This window comes from Neoarius graeffei, chromosome 12 (genome assembly GCF_027579695.1).
Source record: "Neoarius graeffei isolate fNeoGra1 chromosome 12, fNeoGra1.pri, whole genome shotgun sequence".
Classification (NCBI taxonomy): Eukaryota; Metazoa; Chordata; class Actinopteri; order Siluriformes; family Ariidae; genus Neoarius; species Neoarius graeffei.
In genome coordinates, this window is record NC_083580.1 from 13,922,191 (window position 1) to 13,943,358 (window position 21,168).

The 21,168-nt window shown below is 38.7% G+C and overlaps 2 protein-coding genes across 10 annotated transcripts in view; one reads left to right on the forward strand and one right to left on the reverse strand.

Annotated features, from left to right (window-relative positions):
- Nucleotides 1-2,599, forward strand: part of akna (AT-hook transcription factor) — an 83,590-nt gene extending 80,991 nt beyond the window's left edge. For all 3 annotated transcript variants that reach the window (XM_060935546.1, XM_060935545.1, XM_060935547.1), the window contains exon 24: nucleotides 2,168-2,599. In XM_060935546.1, the coding sequence (XP_060791529.1) occupies nucleotides 2,168-2,417 (250 nt within the window). In that variant the 3' untranslated portion in view covers nucleotides 2,418-2,599. The remainder of the gene's footprint in view (nucleotides 1-2,167) is intronic.
- An 8,589-nt stretch (nucleotides 2,600-11,188) lies between these two features.
- stxbp1a (syntaxin binding protein 1a) overlaps nucleotides 11,189-21,168 on the reverse strand; it is a 94,123-nt gene continuing 84,143 nt past the window's right edge. For 4 of the 7 annotated variants that reach the window (XM_060935548.1, XM_060935552.1, XM_060935553.1 and 1 more), the window contains 3 exons: nucleotides 17,823-18,004; nucleotides 17,569-17,728; nucleotides 11,341-11,383 (listed from right to left, as the gene is read on the reverse strand). In XM_060935548.1, the coding sequence (XP_060791531.1) occupies nucleotides 17,895-18,004 (110 nt within the window). In that variant the 3' untranslated portion in view covers nucleotides 11,341-11,383; nucleotides 17,569-17,728; nucleotides 17,823-17,894. Of the gene's footprint in view, nucleotides 11,384-17,564; nucleotides 17,729-17,822; nucleotides 18,005-21,168 lie in introns of all 7 variants that reach the window. The other 3 variants (XM_060935549.1, XM_060935550.1, XM_060935551.1) reach the window with 3 other exon arrangements.

Sequence of the window (21,168 nt, forward strand, 5' to 3'; positions counted from 1 at the left end):
TTCTAAATCAGGTCCGACTAGACAGTGTTGGATTTTATTAAAATTAAGTGCATGGTTGTATTCTAGTGCATTTTGCAAGTATGCATTCATTTCATATTGAGCCATCAGAATAATGCTCGACAGGCCTGTATTCAATCAATCCCTGTTCTCTATAGCAAAGTCAGTGGTCAAAAGAGCAAAACTACTTCATAAATAGGCTATGAATAATAAAGTAGGTGTTATATCATTTGTAATAAATGCTAATTCATTAGTAACATTTTAAAACTACATGCTAATAATACTTTGAGATTTAGGCTGTATAGTTATGTACAAGTAATGCTTTTGCTTCTAAAAATAATCAGATTGTTTATGTATGTGAACACACAGAAAGCAAAGAAATTTTTATACAGTGCTCAGCGTAAATGAGTGCACCCCCTTTGAAAAGTAACATTTTGAACAATATCTCAATGAACACAAACAATTTCCAAAATGTTGACAAGACAAAGTTTAATATAACATTTGTTTAACTTATAACATGAAAGTAAGGTTAATAATATTACTTAGATTACACATTTTTCAGTTTTACTCAAATTAGGGTGGTGCAAAAATGAGTACACCCCACAACAAAAACTACTACATCTAGTACTTTGTATGGCCTCCATGATTTTTAATGACCGCACCAAGTCTTCTAGGCATGGAATGAACAAGTTGGCGACAGTTTGCAACATCAATCTTTTTCCATTCTTCAACAATGACCTCTTTTAGTGACTGGATGCTGGATGGAGAGTGATGCTCAACTTGTCTCTTCAGAATTCCCCAAAGGTGTTCGATTGGGTTCAGATCAGGAGACATACTTGGCCACTGAATCACTTTCACCCTGTTCTTCTTCAGAAATCCAACAGTGGCCTCAGATGTGTGTTTAGTCATGTTGGAAAAGTGCACGACGACCAAGGGCACCGAGTGATGGTAGCATCTTCTCTTTCAGTATAGAGCGATACGTCTGTGAATTCATGATGCCATCAATGAAACGCAGCTCCCCGACACCAGCAGCACTCATGCAGCCCCACATAAGGACACTGCCACCACCATGTTTCACTGTAGGCACCATGCATTTTTCTTTGTATTCCTCACTTTTGCGACGCCATATAGTTTTGAAGCCATCAGTTCCAAAACCATTTCTCTTGGTCTCATCACTCCAGAGTATCGAGTCCCAGTAGTCTTCATCTTTGTCAGCATGGGCCCTGGCAAACTCTAGGCGGGCTTTTTTGTGCCTGGGCTTTAGGAGAGGCTGCTTTCATGGGCGGCATCCATGCATGCCATTCCTCTGCAGTGTACACCGTATTGTGTCACGGGAAATAGTCACCCCAGTTTAGCTTTCTACTTCTTTAAATAACTGCAGTGAACTCGCATGCCGATTTTCTTCACCCTTCTCATCAGAAGACGCTCCTGTCAAGGTGTTAACTTCCGTGGACAACCTGGACGTCTCTGTGAGATGGTTGCAGTTCCATCTTTCTTAAATTTTTGTACCACTTTTGCTACAGTATTCTGACTGATAAGTAAAGCTTTGCTGATCTTCTTGTAGCCTTCACCTTTGTGGTGTAAAGAAATTATTTTCTTTGGGGAATTCTGAAGAGACAAGTTGAGCATCACTCTCCATCCAGCATCCAGTCACTAAAAGAGGTCATTGTTGAAGAATGGAAAAAGATTGATGTTGCAAAATGTCACCAACTTGTTCATTCCATGCCTAGAAGACTTGGTGCGGTCATTAAAAATCATGAAGGCCATACAAAGTGCTAGATGTAGTAGTTTTTGTTGTGGGGTGTACTCATTTTCGCACCACCCTAATTTGAGTAAAACTGAAAAAATGTGTAATCTAAGTTATATTATTAACCTTACTTTCCCGTTATAAGTTAAACAGACGTTATATTAAACTTTGTCTTTTCAACATTTTGGAAATTGTTTGTGTTCATTGAGATATTGTTTAAAATGTTACTTTTCAAAGAGGGCGTACTCATTTATGCTGAGCACTGTGTATATACATACAGAATGGATTTTTTTTTCCACAATCTAATTCTGGTAGGAAGGCTGGCCATCTTGTAAACATGTCACATTAAGCATTCGTTCTAAAAATTAGGTATAATTTATCTCATGTTGTCTTTAACACACTTTGACTTCCTCTGTCCTGCAGCTACTACTCCAGACCTGTGGTGTCAACCTCCTACCAAAAGCCTCTTTACATTCCACTGAGTGAAGGGAAAGGCTACACGGGTCATCGTAGGCGCTCACGATCTTTAGACGCACAGCGCTCTCTCAGCCGTTCTCTGAACCGTGCCATCGCCACCGCCAGTAGCGTAAGAGAGATGTCTCAGCGCATGGTGCACTCTCTCTCCTCAGGACTGCATCACATGAGCCCACTTGCAAAATCCTGTACCTACTGATGTTGTGCCACTGCTGTATGCTAGTAGACAAAAACATTCTTGACGTGAGATTGGTAACGGATAACTGGTAACGCGCTCACATCTTAACCATGGCAGCTGTACTGTGATAAGCTTCACGTATTGCACTGTTTACGGCTTTACAGCCATTTTATTTTATAATAATTTCAGATAGTGGAAATACAGTGTCTTGCAAAAGTATTCATCCCCATTGGTGTTTGTCCTGTTTTGTCGCATTACAAGCTGGAATTAAAATGGATTTTTGGGGGGTTAGCACCATTTTGATTTACACAACATGCTACAACTTTAAAGGTGAAAGTTGTTGTTTTATTGTGACACAAACAATAATTAAGATGAAAAAACAGAAAACTGGCGTCTGCATACTGTAGGTATTCACCCCCCAAAGTCAATACTTTGTAGAGCCACCTTTTGCTGCAGTTACAGCTGCAAGTCTCTTGGGGTATGTCTCTATTAGCTTAGCACATCTAGCCACTGGGTTTGCTGCCCATTCTTCAAAGCAAAACTGCTCCAACTCCTTCAAGTTAGATGGGTTGCGTTGGTATATTGCATGGTCTATAGTCCTATGGACAGATACTCCCATCTCCGCTGTGGATCTTTGCAGCTCCTTCCGTGTTATCGTTGGTGTCTTTGTTGCATCTCTGATTAATGCCCTCCTTGCCCGGTCTGTGAGTTTTGGTGGGCGGCCTTCTCTTGTCAGGTTTGTAGTGGTGACATATTCTTTCCATTTTGCTATAATGGATTTAATAGTGCGCCATGGGATATTTTTCATAACCCAACCCTGATCTATACTTCTCCACAACCTTGTCTCTGACCTGTTTGGAGGCTCCTTGGTTTTCATGTTGCTTGCTTAGTAGTGTTGCAGAGTCAGGGTCCTTCCAGAACAGGTTGATTTATACAGACATCATGTGACAAATCATATGACACTTTGATTGCACACAGGTGAATCTTAATCAACTAATTACGTGACTTATGAAGTGAATTGGTTGGACCAGCTCTTATTTAGGGGTTTCATATGAAAGGGGGCAAATACTTATACACACTCCAGATTTCTGTTGTTTGTGTCACAATTAAAAAATAATAGTAATCATAATTGCACCTTTAAAGTGGTAGGCATGTTATGTAAATCAAATAGTGCTAACCCTCCAAAAATCCATTTTTATTTCCATCTTGTAATGCAACAAAACAGGACAAACACCAAAGGGGATGAATACTTTTGCAAGACACTGTACTCTCCATAGGGCTTTTGTTGGTGTGTATGAAATTGTGTGATGGGTAATATTCTTGTGCATTTCTGCACAAGGTTTTAAGCCAGTATCTCACTGGGCTGCGACAGCCTGCGGCTAGTTGGAGACACAACAGTTGCGATAAAATATGCGAATTAGCGACAATTTTCACTTGGAATCGCACTGAATTGATATTCGCGTATTTTACCGCAATTGTTGTGTCTCCAACTAGTCGCAGGCTGTTGCAGCCCGGCTTTCCCTCGGCAGGCAGGGAAGTCGAGGAAGCCTCACGGAAACTGACTTGAGAAGGGTTCACAACGGCTTTGCGACACCAGCGATGCATTTGCGGCTATTTCGGGAGAAATTTTGTCGCACGAATTTTTTGAACATGTTCAAAATTTCAGCGACGAAGGAGCGACTTTGCGACTCATGCGAGGAAATTGAGAAGCCCCGTGAATGATTCAAGACACTTTTGAAACTCTTTTGCGAATGACGTTCGCAATTTGTCGCAAGCTGTCGCAGCCCAGTGAGATACTACCTTTATTCGTGCAGTTCTGTACTATAAATGCTTACAAATGGTTTCTTAAAGGTAACATATTATACCTCTTTTCCCACACACTGACACAGTTCCCTGAGGTCAAAATACCATAAGGATAAATCACCACAGCTCCCTTCTCACCCTGTCGAAACAGCCCGGTTCAAAACAACCAATTTGAGTGCCTGTTCCTTTAAATGATGAACCACTGCTCATCCCACCCCCTCCTTCTGCTGGCCAATCAGGTAGCACTTTCCTCATGAATATTCATTCACAAAGGCAGTTCTCAAGCCGTGAGTGGAGATACTCAAATAAGGGAGGGGCATAATTCGAATAATGAACTAATGAATATCTCCTTGTGACAGAAAACAGGGACTCAAATCTGTTGTAGCACGTTTTCTTAAATAGGCAGCCCAAAATAAACTGACTGGTTTGTCTTAGCTCAGAGTGTGAGGGCTGGTAGATGCTCCAGACCCCCGAATGTATGTATGCAAGCACTGAAAAGGTTAGTTTCTCATAATATGTCCCCTTTAAATGTCTTGCATTTGTAATAAATCATTTAAATCTGTTTTCATAATGGAAACTGCTGCAAAAATTTGTAGAATATTTACAATTTTGGGAATTGTTTCTTTGTTAGTTAGTTCATTTTATATGTTTATGGTTTGTTGTTTTGTTACATGCTTTGTGCCCTTAAAATGCCTTTTGAAAATGCAGTATCTCATCACAAGTTCGAATCAAGACGACAACGAAGCACAGAGAAAGAAAATTGGCCGTGCTTTTTGAGTGGTTGGGATGACGTTAATCTCTCTCCTGTCAATTCAGTCAGAGTGACACTAACCGATCATGGCCTGCTGTGAGCTCATGTATGCGGTAGAGGGTAGATAGCGCTTTCCTCCGAGTGTGCTGCACGGCTCTATGACGCAGTTTGAAACGATGTAGAGGAAGCATGCGTTAGCCTTTACTAACATGTGGTTAGGACTTGGTAAATGGGGTGAAAATGGAGTAAAAAAAAAGTACCTCTAAGCACACTGTGAGACATGCAAAGGATATTAATGTATATATTTTTTTCAAGCTAGGAAGTTCTGTTACCGCTTTTTTTTTCTGATAGATTTGTCTTTTGGATAATCGACCATAATGTTTAGTTATGAAGCATGATCGTTTGTCATCAAAGAGCATATGCAGTTTAGTTTAATGGTGACATATTATACCCCTTTTCCACACAATGACAGTTCCCTGAAGTCTTAAAGAAATGTCTGTGACATGCTTTAGTCAAAATACCACAAGGATAAAACACCACAGCTCCCTTCTCACCCTGTCTGTACTGCCCTGTTTAAAACGGCTGATTTGAGTGCCTGTTCCTTTAACCCTTTGATGCAAAACATGGGTCAAAAGTGACCAGGCTGAGTTTTTATCTTCTATATCTTTGCAATAAATTAATTCCATCATTCAGGATTCAAGGTATTCCTCAATTAACTTGTTTTTGATCATCATACATCCTTATTTTATTTTTTCCTTTCTTACTTTTTGAATAAAACCCCTTTTTGTATCACTACCCTTCTAATGCACAACATGGGTCAAAAACGACCTGCATTCATTTTCCAGGTTATTTCATGTATGGCTGAGTGTTTCTATGATCTACTTTTGAAATAAATTCGTTTTGTCATTTACTTTTCCGAATATGCAGTAAATATCTTGTTTTTGTTTAGCACAAATCATCATTTTTATTTTTCCTTTCTGAAGTTATGAACAAGCACAGCTTTTGTAATTCTACATCAAGTTTACACACATGGGTCAGAACCGACCCGCATGCATTTACTCCAGCGTTTGGTGGGAACTGTGAATTGTGCTTGTGTCGGACATTTCACAGCTCAGCACAGCACCCTTTGCCCATCTAATACATGGAAAGAATGTTTTTCAATTGTTCTAACATTACCTTAGAAAAAAATTGATTATGTTTAGGTTCCCTTGAGAGTGAGTAGATTACTTGTCAGAAAGTTACAAGTAATTACTATTAGCTACCGAGCTGTTGACATATTCTACTTTAGTTAGCTAATTTTATTGTAGTTGGCTTAGCTAACTACATAGTTAATAAATAAATAACTGGCCCCATTCACTGCTAAAGTAATTACTTGAAACAAATTATTATTATAGTATTAGGACATTTAAGTTTAAATCACACTTGGATGGCCCATGTGTAGTAATATAAAAAGTATTTTGTTCATAAAGTAGGAAAGAAAAAATTAAATTAATGATTTGTGGTAATTAAAAACAAGATATTTAAAGAATACTTGGAATATTCAATCATAAAATAAATTGATTTCAAAAGATAGAGCAAAAAAAACCTCAGCATGAAATAACCTGGAAAATGAATGCGGGTCATTTTTGACCCATGTTGTGCATTAGAAGGGGTGTGCATATGTTTTGCATCAAAGGGTTAAATAATAATAGGCCACTGCCAGGCTTGTAGTACTCGAGTTGAGGACTTGGACTTGTCCAACTTGTGCCCAAATTTGAAGGACTCGTGACTTGACTTGGACTCGGACTCATGCATTAACTGCATTCAGACTCGTAAATTAGAGACGAGGACTCTGATTTTTTTTCTTTATTTTTTGTAACATGCCATAATAATTTGTCATAAGATATTTATATCTACATTAATTTTTATACTAATTCCGTGCAAGAGAACGCACATTCACCTGTTCATATATCATGTTCAGGAACAAACTAACGTTAAGGGCGCTAAAATGCCTGGAGAGAACGCCCCTAGGATTGTCTGCTTTGCTTATACAGACTTCTCGTGCAGTGGGGAAAAATTGCACTGCGGTGTGTTCCATATGTAGAAGAACTATCTAGGAGACGACGGAGACAACCTCGAACTTCAATCGCCATTTGGCAAGACTTCACCCAGAGAAGGAAGTGACATGCTATGTTCATTGCTCTGATGGTGGGCGAGGCTTGCTTGCTGAGCAATGAACTAGCTAGTGTTAACCTTCTCTCATGTTATTTGCCCTGTTGATAGTGGGCGGGGCTTGTTGAGCGATGAGCAAGCTTTTTATCTGTAGCTTATTAACTAAGACGGGGCAGTCAAGCAGTAACGTTAGTCCAACACAGTAGCAGAGATGGTTTCACATAAAGGCAGCAACAGCCACCGTCAAATGGTGCGGTTGGAGTCTTGCTCTCGGACTCGACTCATGTCAATAGTGGACTCATCTCATCTCATTCTCTCTAGCCGCTTTATCCTGTTCTACAGGGTCGCAGGCAAGCTGGAGCCTATCCCAGCTGACTACAGGCGAAAGGCGGGGTACACCCTGGACAAGTCGCCAGGTCATCACAGGGCTGACACATAGACACAGACAGCCATTCACACTCACATTCACACCTACGGTCAATTTAGAGTCACCAGTTAACCTAACCTGCATGTCTTTGGACTGTCGGGGAAACCGGAGCACCCGGAGGAAACCCACGCGGACACGGGGAGAACATGCAAACTCCACACAGAAAGGCCCTCGCCAGCCATGGGGCTCGAACCCGGACCTTCTTGCTGTGAGGCGACAGCGCTAACCACTACACCACCGTGCCGCCCCAATAGTGGACTCGACTCGAAATTTTCTTGAATGACTTGGACTTGAACACTGGGGACTCGAGACTGGATTCAGACTCGAGGTTTAGTAACTCAACTACAACACTGGCCACTGCTTACCCCACCCCCTTCTTCCGCTGACCAATCAGGTAGCACTTTCCTCATTCACAAAGGCAGTTCTCAAACCGTGAGTGGAGATACTCAGATGAGGGGCGGCATAATTCTAATAATGAACCAATGAATGTATCCTTGTGACATAGAAACAGGAGCCAAACCTGAACGGTTTGTTGAAGCGCATGTTTTCTGAAATGGGCAGCCCAAAAGAAACTGACTGGGTGTCTTATTTCAGAGTTTGTGGGTTGGTGGGCTACAAATACCCAAACAAGCACTGAAAAACTGAGATTTCCATCTATAATATGTCCCTGTTAATGCATCCTGTGAGAAATTACTGTGACCCTACAAATCTGCAATGCAAATACAGAATAAATTGATGTTGAAAGTGTAGATCTGTTGATACTCCCTAGAAATAATTTCTGTTTAGATTTTTTTTGGATAAGGGAATGACATAGAAAGCATAAATGTTTGTAAAAAAAGATCCTGAATTACTTTTGTACCATTTATTCAAAAAACAATGATTAAAATGGTTCTTCTTTTAGTCATTCCTTTAGACGTAATTCAGCATCATTTCTTGACTATATTGACCTTGACAGTGTTGTTGCTGCAGGTATTTCGATGCTTTTCTGCAATTCCAAACACTTCTGCAGGTAAGATTAATTATATATTACGCTGCTATCACAGAACTGCATTATTAGTTTGTGCTAGCAGCCATAGCACAAATTGTTACTCTCACTCAGGAGCTTTCTACTATTATTATTATTATTATTATTATCCAAACTTTTTTTTTTAGGACGCTGTTTCTCCCTCAGTTTTCAACCAGTCATCACCAAATTTCACATGAAGAATACCTCTGGGCTGAATTAAGTTGCTATGACTTTTGGTGCTGATCTGGATCATCAAACCAGAATGATCAATGAAAAACAGGCTTTTTGCCACACTAAGCATCATTCTGTATCTCTTACCATTCCGGATCAATAGGGTACAGTGACCAGACGTCCCGGTTTTTAAGAGCTAGCACAAATCACTGTGACTTTAGTCACAGTCGCTATCTAGTTATTATTATTATTATTATTATTATTACTATTATCCTAACGTTTTTTAGGACACTATTTCTCCCTCAGCTTTCAACCAATCATCACCAAACTTAGATGAAGAATACCGCTGAGCTGAATTACGTTACTATGACTTTTGGTGGTGATCCAGATCACTGAACCAGAATGATTCATGAAAAACAGGCTTTTTGCCTCACTAAGCGTCATTCTGTATCTCTTACCATTCTGGATCTATAGGGTACGGTGACCAGACGTCCCGGTTTGTAAGAGCTAGCACAAATCACTGTGACTTTAGTCACAGTCTCTATCTACTACTTATTATTATTATTATTATTATTATTATTATTATTATTATCCTAACGTTTTTAGGATGCTATTTCTCCCTCAGTTTTCAACCAATCATCACCAAATTTCAGATGAAGAATACCTCTGGGCTGAATTACGTTGTTATGACTTTTGGTGCTGATCTGGATCACTGAACCAGAATGATCCACGAAAAACCGGATTTTTTTCAGTCACTTATAACTCTGTCAATTTTCATGATTTTTTCTTTCAATCATTTTTTTTTTGTTGTTGTTCAGGGCGGCAGGGCGCAACTTTTCCTCACTAAGCGTCATTCTCTATCTCTTAATGTTCCGGATCTATAGGGTACGCTGACCAGACATCCCAGTTTGTAACAGCTAGCAGAAATTACTCTGACTTTAGTCACAGTCTCTATCTAGTTAGCATTGCACTTTAATGAATAAGCTTGCAAGCAGACTTTAACTCTCAATTCACGTCTGTTGATATATGTGCAGAAAAACATAGACTGATTCTTTGCTGTAATGGAAGCCAATTTATTGGACAGTCTTATTACATCAGTACACATCAAGTTTACTTTTGTTTGTGCTTCAACGCTTGCAAACATGAAATCCCAGCAAAGATAAACAGGTTTAAGACAGACTAACTTCTTATTTTTTTTATTAATATTTTCTCTGATAAATAAATTTGATATAAATCTAGGAGACACGCTCGATGTTTTTACAACAGCAAACCAAAAATAAAGGACTAAAAATGAACAAGCATTCTCATAGTCACAGAAAACCCATAGTGCAATATACAACCTGGTTGCCAGAGCAGAGGAATAAAATAGGAATAATTAGAAATCGAAAGGAAAAAAAGATGATGGGATTACATCTCTTTGCGAAGCCATTCACCAGTGGAAGAGTTACGATGCACTAACGAACAGACAAACCAAATATAGATAGTTGCTATTTTTTTTTTCTATTACATCTACTTGAACTCGAACATCACAAACACATTGGCTTCGCATTATCGAAAGAAAAAAAAATGTACTACTTCACAGTCAGAAAGTCAACAGGGAGACGTTAAAACATCAACATATGGCATATACAACATCACACTACTCAGTGCATGGCCCGGTTAAACATCGTTTACTAGCCAATGATGAGACTTAATCGGACAGGATACAATACTGAAGTACAGCTGGCCCTTTTTTCTGTTGAGAATATTCTTCAAACTTTTGCAAGCAATGGCCTTTGACACTAAAAGGTGAAATTCTCTGCAGAGCAATAAAACAAAAAGGTCCTGGCGAGTACACAGAGCCAGATCTGAGGCCGGCGAGGGCCGATATTTGCATTCTGGAGCTATTTACATTTGACATATCACTCGTTTATTTTTCTCATCAGCTGCTTTGGTTTCTCCCCTCAGCAAATCCTCAGTCAGTGTCAAAATCACCTTTTTTTTTTTTTTCTTCCAAAATGGCCACAAATAAGATTCCATGGCATGCACAACTATGAATCTAAAGCCAGAGCTTTCAGCATACAGCACGACGAATGACAGGAGTTCGTCATAAAGCAAGAGAAATGATATGATTAAATTCTCGACTGGCACTCACATCCACACGTCTGTCTGTCCCTTCCCCACCCACAACCATGACAAATCACACCAATGATCTACGTTTCTACCAGTTACACATTTCCGAGCATCCGTATATCAATATCAATATTAATATTTGGTTCTTTCTGTTTTGAATGGCCTTTTAATATTTAAACCTTATTTCGGCAGTTTAAACATTTGCATCCATTGTAAAACATGAGAATACTTACAATGATTCTTTTGCTTTTCAACATACTATATATATATATATATTTATTTATATGTGTGTGTCTGTGTGTGTGCGCGCATATATATATATATATATATATATATATATATAATTTTTTTTATTTAATGTTTCCATTGTAAATCTTTTTTTCTTTTTTTTTTAATTTTCTTTCAAGCAAGATGCATACACATTAATATAGGAGCAGGGGATTTGGGCAATCAGAGAGAAGACGAGAGAAAAGAGGGAGAGTTTTAGCTTGTCTGATCCTCATCTGGTTTGTTCATGGCCTTGAGTGCGTCCAGGAGCACGGTAGGGGTGAAGATATGGGTTGAGCCTGCAGGAGTGAGTGACAGTACCCACGGAGAAACAGAGAAAAATATACACGGATTAGAACTTTACAGGCAAATCAGTTCACCTCCAAATGTGTTTTCAGCTGTTGTATCTATTCCACGTAAAGATCGTGTAATATCACAAAGCGAAGAATATAAAGGTTTTAGGAAACTTGAAAAACAAACTGGCATGCAGGAGATTAAGCTCTGACAAATTACGGAAGGTGACGTCTTCAATGTGAGCGTGTAAAGAGAAAGTCAGGATTCCTATCGAAGATGTGTGCAAAATTAGTCGAGGTACGACAATAGATGTTGGTCAGCTATAGTGACGCCGCGCGCTCAGGCGTGCTTATGAGATGACGGGAAAAGAAAGAAAAATCTACTGTATTGATGTGACTTCAATTCAAGAGTGGACGTGAATCTATTTTTGATAAATAGCTGAAGACACATTTCTTCGAAAGAAGAAAATAATAGGTTCAGGGGTAATCAAACATTTGTGCCACCTGGAATTTATTTTATTTTATTTCTTTTTTTTTTTGTTAATTGTGAATCAATTTGTCAAAAATTGCAAAAATTATTCTCAAAATGTCTGAACTTCTTATAGTCCAGTTGGAACAAATGCTTAATTCAGTTCTCTTCATCCTTTCAGTGTACAGTTTACTTGTTTGTTTCTTTAGCAAAGCTGCACATTTCTTTTACTCATATTCTCAAATAAAATAATTTCACTGTCAATAATATTCTAAAATAAACTAGTCAGGTTAAAGTAGTTAAACATCAGTTTTACACTTAAATTATTATTGTTATTATCATTATTATTATTATTTACAGGATGCCAACTGTTCAAAACTGTTGTACGGCACCATTAGAGTATTGAGTACGGCTGTAAATCCAGGCAGGTGTCGAGTCGAATTTTGGATCAAATTCAGTCCTTTAGCTACTCGTAAAATCCACCTGCTCGTAAAATCGTAAAATAAACATGCAGCTTTACTGAACTCTGGCAAGAATCACAATGAACTCTCTAACACCAGCTAGATGAAACGACTCTTTAAAAAAAAAAAAAAAGCCAGAACAGAAACAAACTTTATTTTGTGAAGTACAAAATGACCAAAGAGTTGAGTAGGTGTTGAATGTAGCAGTATGAGTTAGGGCTGGCATACTGCAAATGGTGAGCGCTATCATTTAGAAAATCTAAAAATGATAACCCAGTTTTAAAAAGGAGGAGGATATATAAAGAGTATATAGCTTTAGCACATGGTTAATTAGGCAACTAGTTATTTATATATACATACACACAGCGCCCTCCACAATTATTGGCACCCCTGATTAAGATGTGTTAAAAGCCTTAAAATAAATTCAATTTTTATTGCAGAAGCATAATCTCACACTGAAAATTATAGAAAAATGTAACCTGTAACTCAAGTGAATTAAAAAAAAAAAAAATCCCTGACTAAGAAATAATTATTTTTCATAAAATCACCTGTTCCACAATTATTGGCACCCATAACAATTCCTAGAAAATAAATGTAATTGAAGCATTTCTGTCATTTCTACTGTAGTTTATAAAATTGATCAGAGTATCTAGGAACCTTTAATTAGTAATTCATCACATCCTGTTTCCCTGGGGTATAACTATGATGTGACACAGAGGCCTATTTCTCTTATCCACTCTTCAACATGGGAAAGACAAGAGAACACACCATTCAAGTAAGGCAGATGTGTGTCGACCTTCATAAGTCAGGCAATGGCTACAAGAAAATAGCCGCTTGCCTACACCTGCCCATATCTACAGTCAGAGGAATCATCAAGAAGTTTACAACATCTGGAACAGTGGCAAACAAGCCTGGACGAGGATGCAAGATTATCTTGCCACCACACACAGTGAGGAGGACGGTAAGAGAAGTAAAAAGTTTGCCAAAGCTCACTGTTAGAGAATTGCATCAAAGAGTAGCATCTTGGGATCACAAAGTCTCCATAACAACCATCAGGCGCTATTTACATGCCAACAAGCTGTTTGGGAGGCATGCACGGAAAAAGCCTTTTCTCACTTACAAGCATAAACGTAAACGTCTGGAGTTCGCTAAGCGGTACTGGGACTTCAACTGGGACCGTGTGCTTTGGTCAGATGAGACCAAGACAGAGCTTTTTGGCAACAAGCACTCTAAGTGGGTCTGGCGTAACACAAAAGATGAGTATGCGGAAAAGCACGTCATGCCCACTGTGAAGTATGGGGGAGGATCGGTGATGCTGTGGGCCTGTTTCTCTTCCAAAGGCCTCGGGAACCTTGTTAGGGTGCACGGCATCATGAACTCTTTGAAATACCAGGACATTTTAAATCAAAATCTGTTGGCCTCTGCCCGAAAGCTGAAGATGGGTCGTCACTGGGTCTTTCAGCAAGATAATGACCCTAAACCTGTGGCCAAATCTACACAAAAATGGTTCACCAGACAGACACAAAATCAAACTCCTCCCATGGCCATCTCAGTCCCCAGACCTCAACCCAATTGAAAACCTGTGGAGTGAGCTGAAGAGGAGAGTGCATAGGAGAGGACCCAGGTCTCTGGATGATTTAGAGAGATTGTGCAAAGAGGAATGGCCGAAGATCCCTCTCTCTGTATTCTCCCATCTTGTGAAATGTTATAGGAGAAGATTAAGTGCTGTCTTGTTGGCAAAAGGGGGTTATACAAAGTATTAACATCAGGGGTGCCAATAATTGTGGCACACATGATTTCATGTAAAAAAATTATTTCTTAATGTGGGAATTTTTTTTCCCACTGAATAAATGCACTTGAATTAAAGGTTGGATTTTTATCTTTTTTTGCATTGTTGTCCTATATTATTAAAAAAAAGAATTTATTAGAAGCCTAAGAACACATCTTAACGAGGGGTGCCAATAATTGTGAAGGCCGCTGTGTGCATGTGTGTATATTCTATCCACATTCACTGGATATGAGCAATCGTGTGCTCTGATTAGCTACTCTATGACTAGGATATTAGCCCATATACTGTGTGTAGAGAAAAACAAAATGGCGGAGTGGGTTGCCGAACCAACCGAGGACGAAATAAAAACTCGACTTGAAAGCAAAACCCCAAAAAATGCAAAAAAAAAAAGCAACAAAATATGGAATAAAAGTATTTGATGGTATGAACGTATTTTTTTTCAAGAATTATTATTATCGCATTTTTCACAAATTGCTACTGTCATTTCGCCGGTTTGTTAAGCGGAAATTATTTGGTTGGACGTTTTGTATAAAGTTTTTGTTTATCAAATTTGCTAAAAATAAAAATGCTTGGTGTCTCAAAATCCAGTGAATGTGGATAGAATAAAACAGTTATTCCACTCCATCTTGTCATACATGGATTATAGCCAACTCGGTGCTACGCACCTCATCGGCTATCAGCTCACGTACGACTTGATTTCATCAAATAACTGTGAAGAAAACTAATTTGATAGCAGGATTATGAAAAATCAGGACATGGAAGATTGTTGTTTTATCTTTCAGGATTTTAAAATCACTGAAATGTACTGTAAAAAAAGTTATCATAAATTAATAGTTCTATTCCTATTTCAAACTTTTAAAGGTATTACCTATTTGTGTTTAAATTCATGAGCAATAGCAACTGAGCATTTATGCATATGCAACGAGATAAGGTAAGGAAGAAAACAAAGGGCTTTTTATCCATTTATCATTACATTTAATGTCGAACGTCTGTGAAACAAGCGAGTTCCTGTATCACTTGCATTATAACAGTTATAAACAATCGTTCCTTCACTTTCTCTTGATGAAAAAATTGAGCTCGGTACCAAGAAAGCGAAAAAGGACTGTTCTCTGTCTGGAAGACTTTCCCATGGCACCAAACTTAAAGTTACAGCTTTACTTCTAACTGTTACAAAGCTCTGGCACTGGAAACTCCGTCCATAAATGTTAAATAAATGTCTCATTTCAGAAAACTTCATATTTAAGTTAAATCCATGAAATCGAGTCGTACATGTGCTGATAGCCGATGAGGCACCTAGTGCCAAGTTGGCTATAAGTCATGTATGGCCAGATTGAGTGGAATAACTGTTTTATTCTATCCACATTCACTGGATTTTGAGAAAAAGAGCATTTTTATTTTTAGCAAATTTGATAAATAAAAACTTTATACAAAACGTCTGACAAAATCATTTCCGCTTAGAATGTAAACAAACCGGTGAAACGACAGGAGCAATTTGTGAAAAATGCGTTAATAATAATAATTCTTGAAAAAAAATAAAGATACGTTCTTACCATGAAATGCTTATTCCATATTTTGTTGCTTTTTTTTATTTTTTATTTTTTGGGGTTTTGTTTTCGAGTAGAGTTTTTATTTCATCTTCGGTTGGTTCAGCAAAACACTCCGCCATTTTGTTTTTCTCTACTCATGGTATATGATCTGATATCCTCGTAGTAGAGTAGCCAATCAGAGCGTGCGATTGCTCATATCCAGTGAATGCGGATAGAATAACAACAATTATACATTTTCTTTGGTTAAATAAACATATTTTCAATCTGTATATTATTAGTATTAGATTATCATATTCCGCCATAAAAGTCCCTGTGAATTAGAAATTAATTAGACTGAGCGCATAAGTCTAATGTCAGAGCTGCTGTTATAGAAGACTCTGTGCCGAGACTTAAAGGAGCAGTCCACCGTACTTCCATAATGAAATATGCTCTTATCTGAATTGAGACGAGCTGCTCCGTACCTCTCCGAGCTTTGCGTGACCTCCCAGTCAGTCAGACGCAGTCAGACGCGCTGTCACTCCTGTTAGCAATGTAGCTAGGCTCAGTATGGCCAATGGTATTTTTTGGGGCTGTAGTTAGATGCGACCAAACTCTTGCACGTTTTTCCTGTTTACATAGGTTTATATGACCAGTGATATGAAACAAGTTCAGTTACACAAATTGAAACGTAGCGATTTTCTATGCTATGGAAAGTCCGCACTATAATGACAGGCGTACTAACACCTTCTGCGCGCTTCGGCAGTGCATTGATACGGAGCTCAGATATCAATGCGTTGCCGAAGCGCACAGAAGGTGTTAGTACGCCTGTCATTATAGTGCGGACTTTCCATAGCATAGAAAATCGCTACGTTTCAATTTGTGTAACTGAACTTGTTTCATATCACTGGTCATATAAACCTATGTAAACAGGAAAAACGCGGAAGAGTTTGGTCGCATCTAACTACAGCCCCAAAAAATACCATTGGCCATACTGAGCCTAGCTACATTGCTAACAGGAGTGACAGCGCGTCTGACTGCGTCTGACTGACTGGGAGGTCGGGCAAAGCTCGGACAGGTACGGAGCAGCTCGTCTCAATTCAGATAAGAGCATATTTCATTATGGAAGTACGGTGGACTGTTCCTTTAATATTTCAGCAGTGAACAAAAGGCCTGTTTGGAGATTTACTTTTTTACAACATACACCAAAAAGGTTTTTTTTTTTGTTGTTTTTTTCCTCCTGAAAGATGCTAAAACGCACCCAAAACCCTTTAAAGCCCTATTTAGGAATTTTGAAACCATTTTGAAGGATTTTTCATAACTAATATAAAACATATTGTACCTATTGTACATTTTATTAGGGGTTTTACTTGTGGGAAGTGCTTAGTGCTAAAACATATCGAGAGAACACATCTACATTTTAAGCTTTGGCATCTGCACATGAGTCACAGATTACTTAGCCAAATTGCTCCAGTAAAAAGTAAGGAAGCAATATGGAAATTGGCAGTATGGCAGTTATCCAAATAGAGAGTATTGCTGTGCGATCAGTGCAGACGCCCACTTGCTCATGTAGAAGTGATGCGTGGCGGTTTGCTTAAATAAAAGGAAAAAGAAAAATATATCTTTCGAATCATCCTGCTGAAATTCAGCATCTGTTGTGAATTGGATGTGAATGATTTTCCCGGGTTTGTTATTAAAAAAACGGAATACGATTAATCTCTGGGGTAGATTAATCTGCAAACCAAACATAATGAAACATGACATGAAATTTTGGGCGGGTAAATGTAGGAGCTCCTCGTCACCCAAAGAAGAAGAAGAGGCACCACTGGGTTAGAGGGCGTATGCTAGGAAAAATGCAGGTTAATCCACCTGGCTGAGAGGAATGGGAACGGCAGGGATGGAGTCAGCACCCGTTGCATGGCTGCTCCAAAGAGGCTCCACTCACTCACTGCAGCTCTGCGTGTCTGAGTATCCCATCGATCACGACCAACATCAACTGTCGGTTTCTGATATGGACACCGATTGATTGGCTTCTAATCAGCAGTGGGTGGAGCCTTCTTTAGACTGGCAGGTTCTCCATGCACTGAGGCGGAGGCCAAACGCTCATCTCTGCAAGGAGGGGAGTAAAACTGGTAATAAGGAGGAAAAGAAACCCTTGTGCTGTGGGGATTCAGAAAGGGCTTCTTCGAGCGGCTGCCTTTACTTTGTCAGACTGTGATTTCTCTTTTTCTCTCTCTCTCTCTGTCTCTCTCTCTCCCACCCTTCCCTCTTTCTCTCAATCGTCTGAGGGAATGGAGTCCTCAAAGGACACCCTAGTGGACTCTCGGAAGTCGGGATGCTGCAGATCCATTAGAAATTTGGTTGGGGTGAGCGTGTGGGTGGAACCTGCGGAGGAACAAAGGTGGCTTCACGCTCAGTTATCATCAAAAAAAAAAAAAGCATCCCCATTTTCTCTTTTGCCACCTTTCAGTCGTCTTAAAAAAAAAAGATGGGTTAAGCAACAATTTCAATATGTTAATTCTCATAATATATTCATGAACCCCAGTGTATATGTACGTACTCAGCTAGATAGAATGGTCTTAGTGTTTTGTTTGTGTTAAGGCCATTCTGTCTAAACAGCATGAATATAAACAGTGTACATGCCAGTCATATTTGATCTCTGTAAGTCTTCATATCTGAAGGAAAGGATATTTCCGACACCTTGAGCTTGATAAGGAAAAGGATTTGGATACATTTGATATACTGTAATGATTTTGATGAAGACATTGATGGAGTCATACAAACAACCAAACACCATACAAGGATGTGAATCAGCTAAGGATAACAGTACGAGATATGACCGGTGTTGATTTCCAAAATATCAAATATTAACAGTTATTCCACAAAATCAAGTCGTACATGAGCTGATAGCTGGCGAGGCAAGTAGCACTGAGCTGGCTATAAGCCATGTACGATGAGATTGAGTGGAATAACTGTTTTATTCTATCCACATTCACTGGATTTTGAGAAACAGCATTTTTATTTTTATTTTTTGCAAATTCGATAAATAAAAACTTGATACAAAACGTCTGACAAAATAATTTCCGCTTAGAATGTAAACAAACCGGCGAAATGACTGTAGCAATTTGTGGAAAATGTGATAATAATTCTTGAAAAATAAAAAAAAGATACGTTCTTACCATCAAATACTTTTATTCCATATTGTGTTGCTTTTATTTTTTTGTATTTTAGGGGGTTTTGTTTTTATTTCATCCTCGGTTGGTTCAGTAACACGCTCCACCATTTTCTTTTCTTTTTTTGGCGGTTGGCGAACCAACTTAAAGGCGCATTATCGCTACTGACGCCAGCGTGGAACAAGAGATATTGGGGGGGGACTATTTTCTTTTATTTAGCTATTTCTGTTTCTTTTAAATACTTGATACCAAAGTAATATATCTGACTTGATGCGCTCCGCCATTTTGTTTTTCTCGACTCACGGTATATGAGCTGATAGCCCAGTAGTAGAGTAGCCAAATAGAGCATGTGATTGCACATATCCAGTGAATGTGGATAGAATAAATTTATTTTATACAACAGTTCGTTCCGATCCACTAATGTGATCGGTCGAGTGGTGTTCTCGGAGTGCTTATATTTTGTATAACTGCACTGGGACATTTCATTGTGTGTATCACTCCACCCATCAGATAAAATTCACCTTTAACAGGAATGTACAAATCAGTGTGAGCCAGCTAGCTGACATGTTATGAAGTGAATGTGGCTTCTTTGGGGATCTATTACTGCTAGCGGAGTAAAAATAAACAGAATATTTGGCCATATTTTCAATGCATTTTCATTCATCCTTAGTAACTGCCTGGTCAGAACCGAAGTGGTTTACATTGGGTGTTGGGCTACAACGGTTTTTACACACACACACACACTATATATATATATATATATATATATATATATATATATATATATAACACATTTTTTTGTTGCACGAATGTACAAACAAATATAATAACTTTTTATCTCCATTTCAAAAACAAAAAACTCGTCTGGTTTAGGTCACACCCACTTCAGGTTTAAAGGTGCCATAGAATGCATGTATTCAGTATTTTAAATTGTGCTCTGATGTCTAAATCGAAGGTATGTGACTTAGTTTGGGGGGAAAAAAGCCAAGATGCAGTTTTACACGCCCAGTTACAACCCTATAATTTGTCTCCAGAATGAAACAAGCTGTATTCCCTTTTTTTGGTGGGTTCAGTAATATGTTGATACGCTCTCCTCTGATTGGCTGGGTTGCAGCACGATGGCCAGAGTTGCCAGATATTTTGTGATATATCTCAATCAAGTAGTGATTTAAAGGGGAACTGAAGTCATTTTTAAACTTGCTTTATTTCTTAATTAACATGTTATTCAATTACGTTTTGGGTTTTAGTAACCTTACTGTATATCGTGACTCGTATTGGCAACTAATTGCAATTAAATATTATACTTATCGGCCGATTCGGTTTTTAGCCATGTTGAACAAGACTTGTGTGAGACTTCGAAACGTGAAGTGTCAGCCAGGTGTCAGTGCCGCCATTTTGAAAACTGTTTTCAAAATGAAATATTGCACAAAAGAGTTTAAATGACGATTACTGCCTACTTTTTTCAAACTTTCCTGATTCCTATCAAAACAAACAAAACTTCTGGCTTGATTACATCAGCATTCGAAAGAGGGCGCGCGCGTCTTTTGACAACCCCCGTGTCTGAAATCGCTCCCTACTCACTATGTAGGGCACTATATAGTGAGGATGCCATTTTGTAGTGCTGTCCGAAACCTTAGTGAGGATTATTTACACCCTATATAGTGCACTCAAAAGTATCCCACAATGCATCATGAAAAGTAGTGTACAACGATGGTCACTAACCAAAGCAATATATCCCATCATGCATTGCGGTCGCGCTGAAAGAAATCAAATTAAAAGTCTCAAATTTGATTTAATAAAAAGCAGCAGCAAAGAAGAAAGTATTCAGCCTTGATTTAAAAAAAAAACTGAAAGATGCAGGTACTTTGTATTGATTAATGTGGGAAATACGGTCAGTATAATGTGGATTTATCACAAAAACACATGCATGTATTTATTATTTTGAAAACCCACCAGCTGACTGATTCGGCACGTTTTAATTGTGCGACAGTAATGGCGTAAATAACGGCGCAACTGAGTAGTGTCCGAAAGCATTTTTTCATTTTACCAATGAGCTCACTATATAGTCCTCTATATAGTAATTCCCTGTATAGGGAGTAGGGAGTAGTGAACGAGTGAGCGTTTTCGGACGCATGGAACGTTGGCAGATGTCGGTCACTTTGATTTCCGCTGTACGTTTTACTTCCGTCCTACGATGTCTCGCACAGGTCTCGACGAATCTCGTTTACGGCCATTGCTTTGACATATGGACTGATATATTACATAGCGTATTTCAAACACTCATAACTTGCTATAGCAGTGACAAAATAGCTGTCAGAAATGCATTCTTATATTTAATAAAATTAGATAAATCGAATTTTGATGAGAATAAAATTT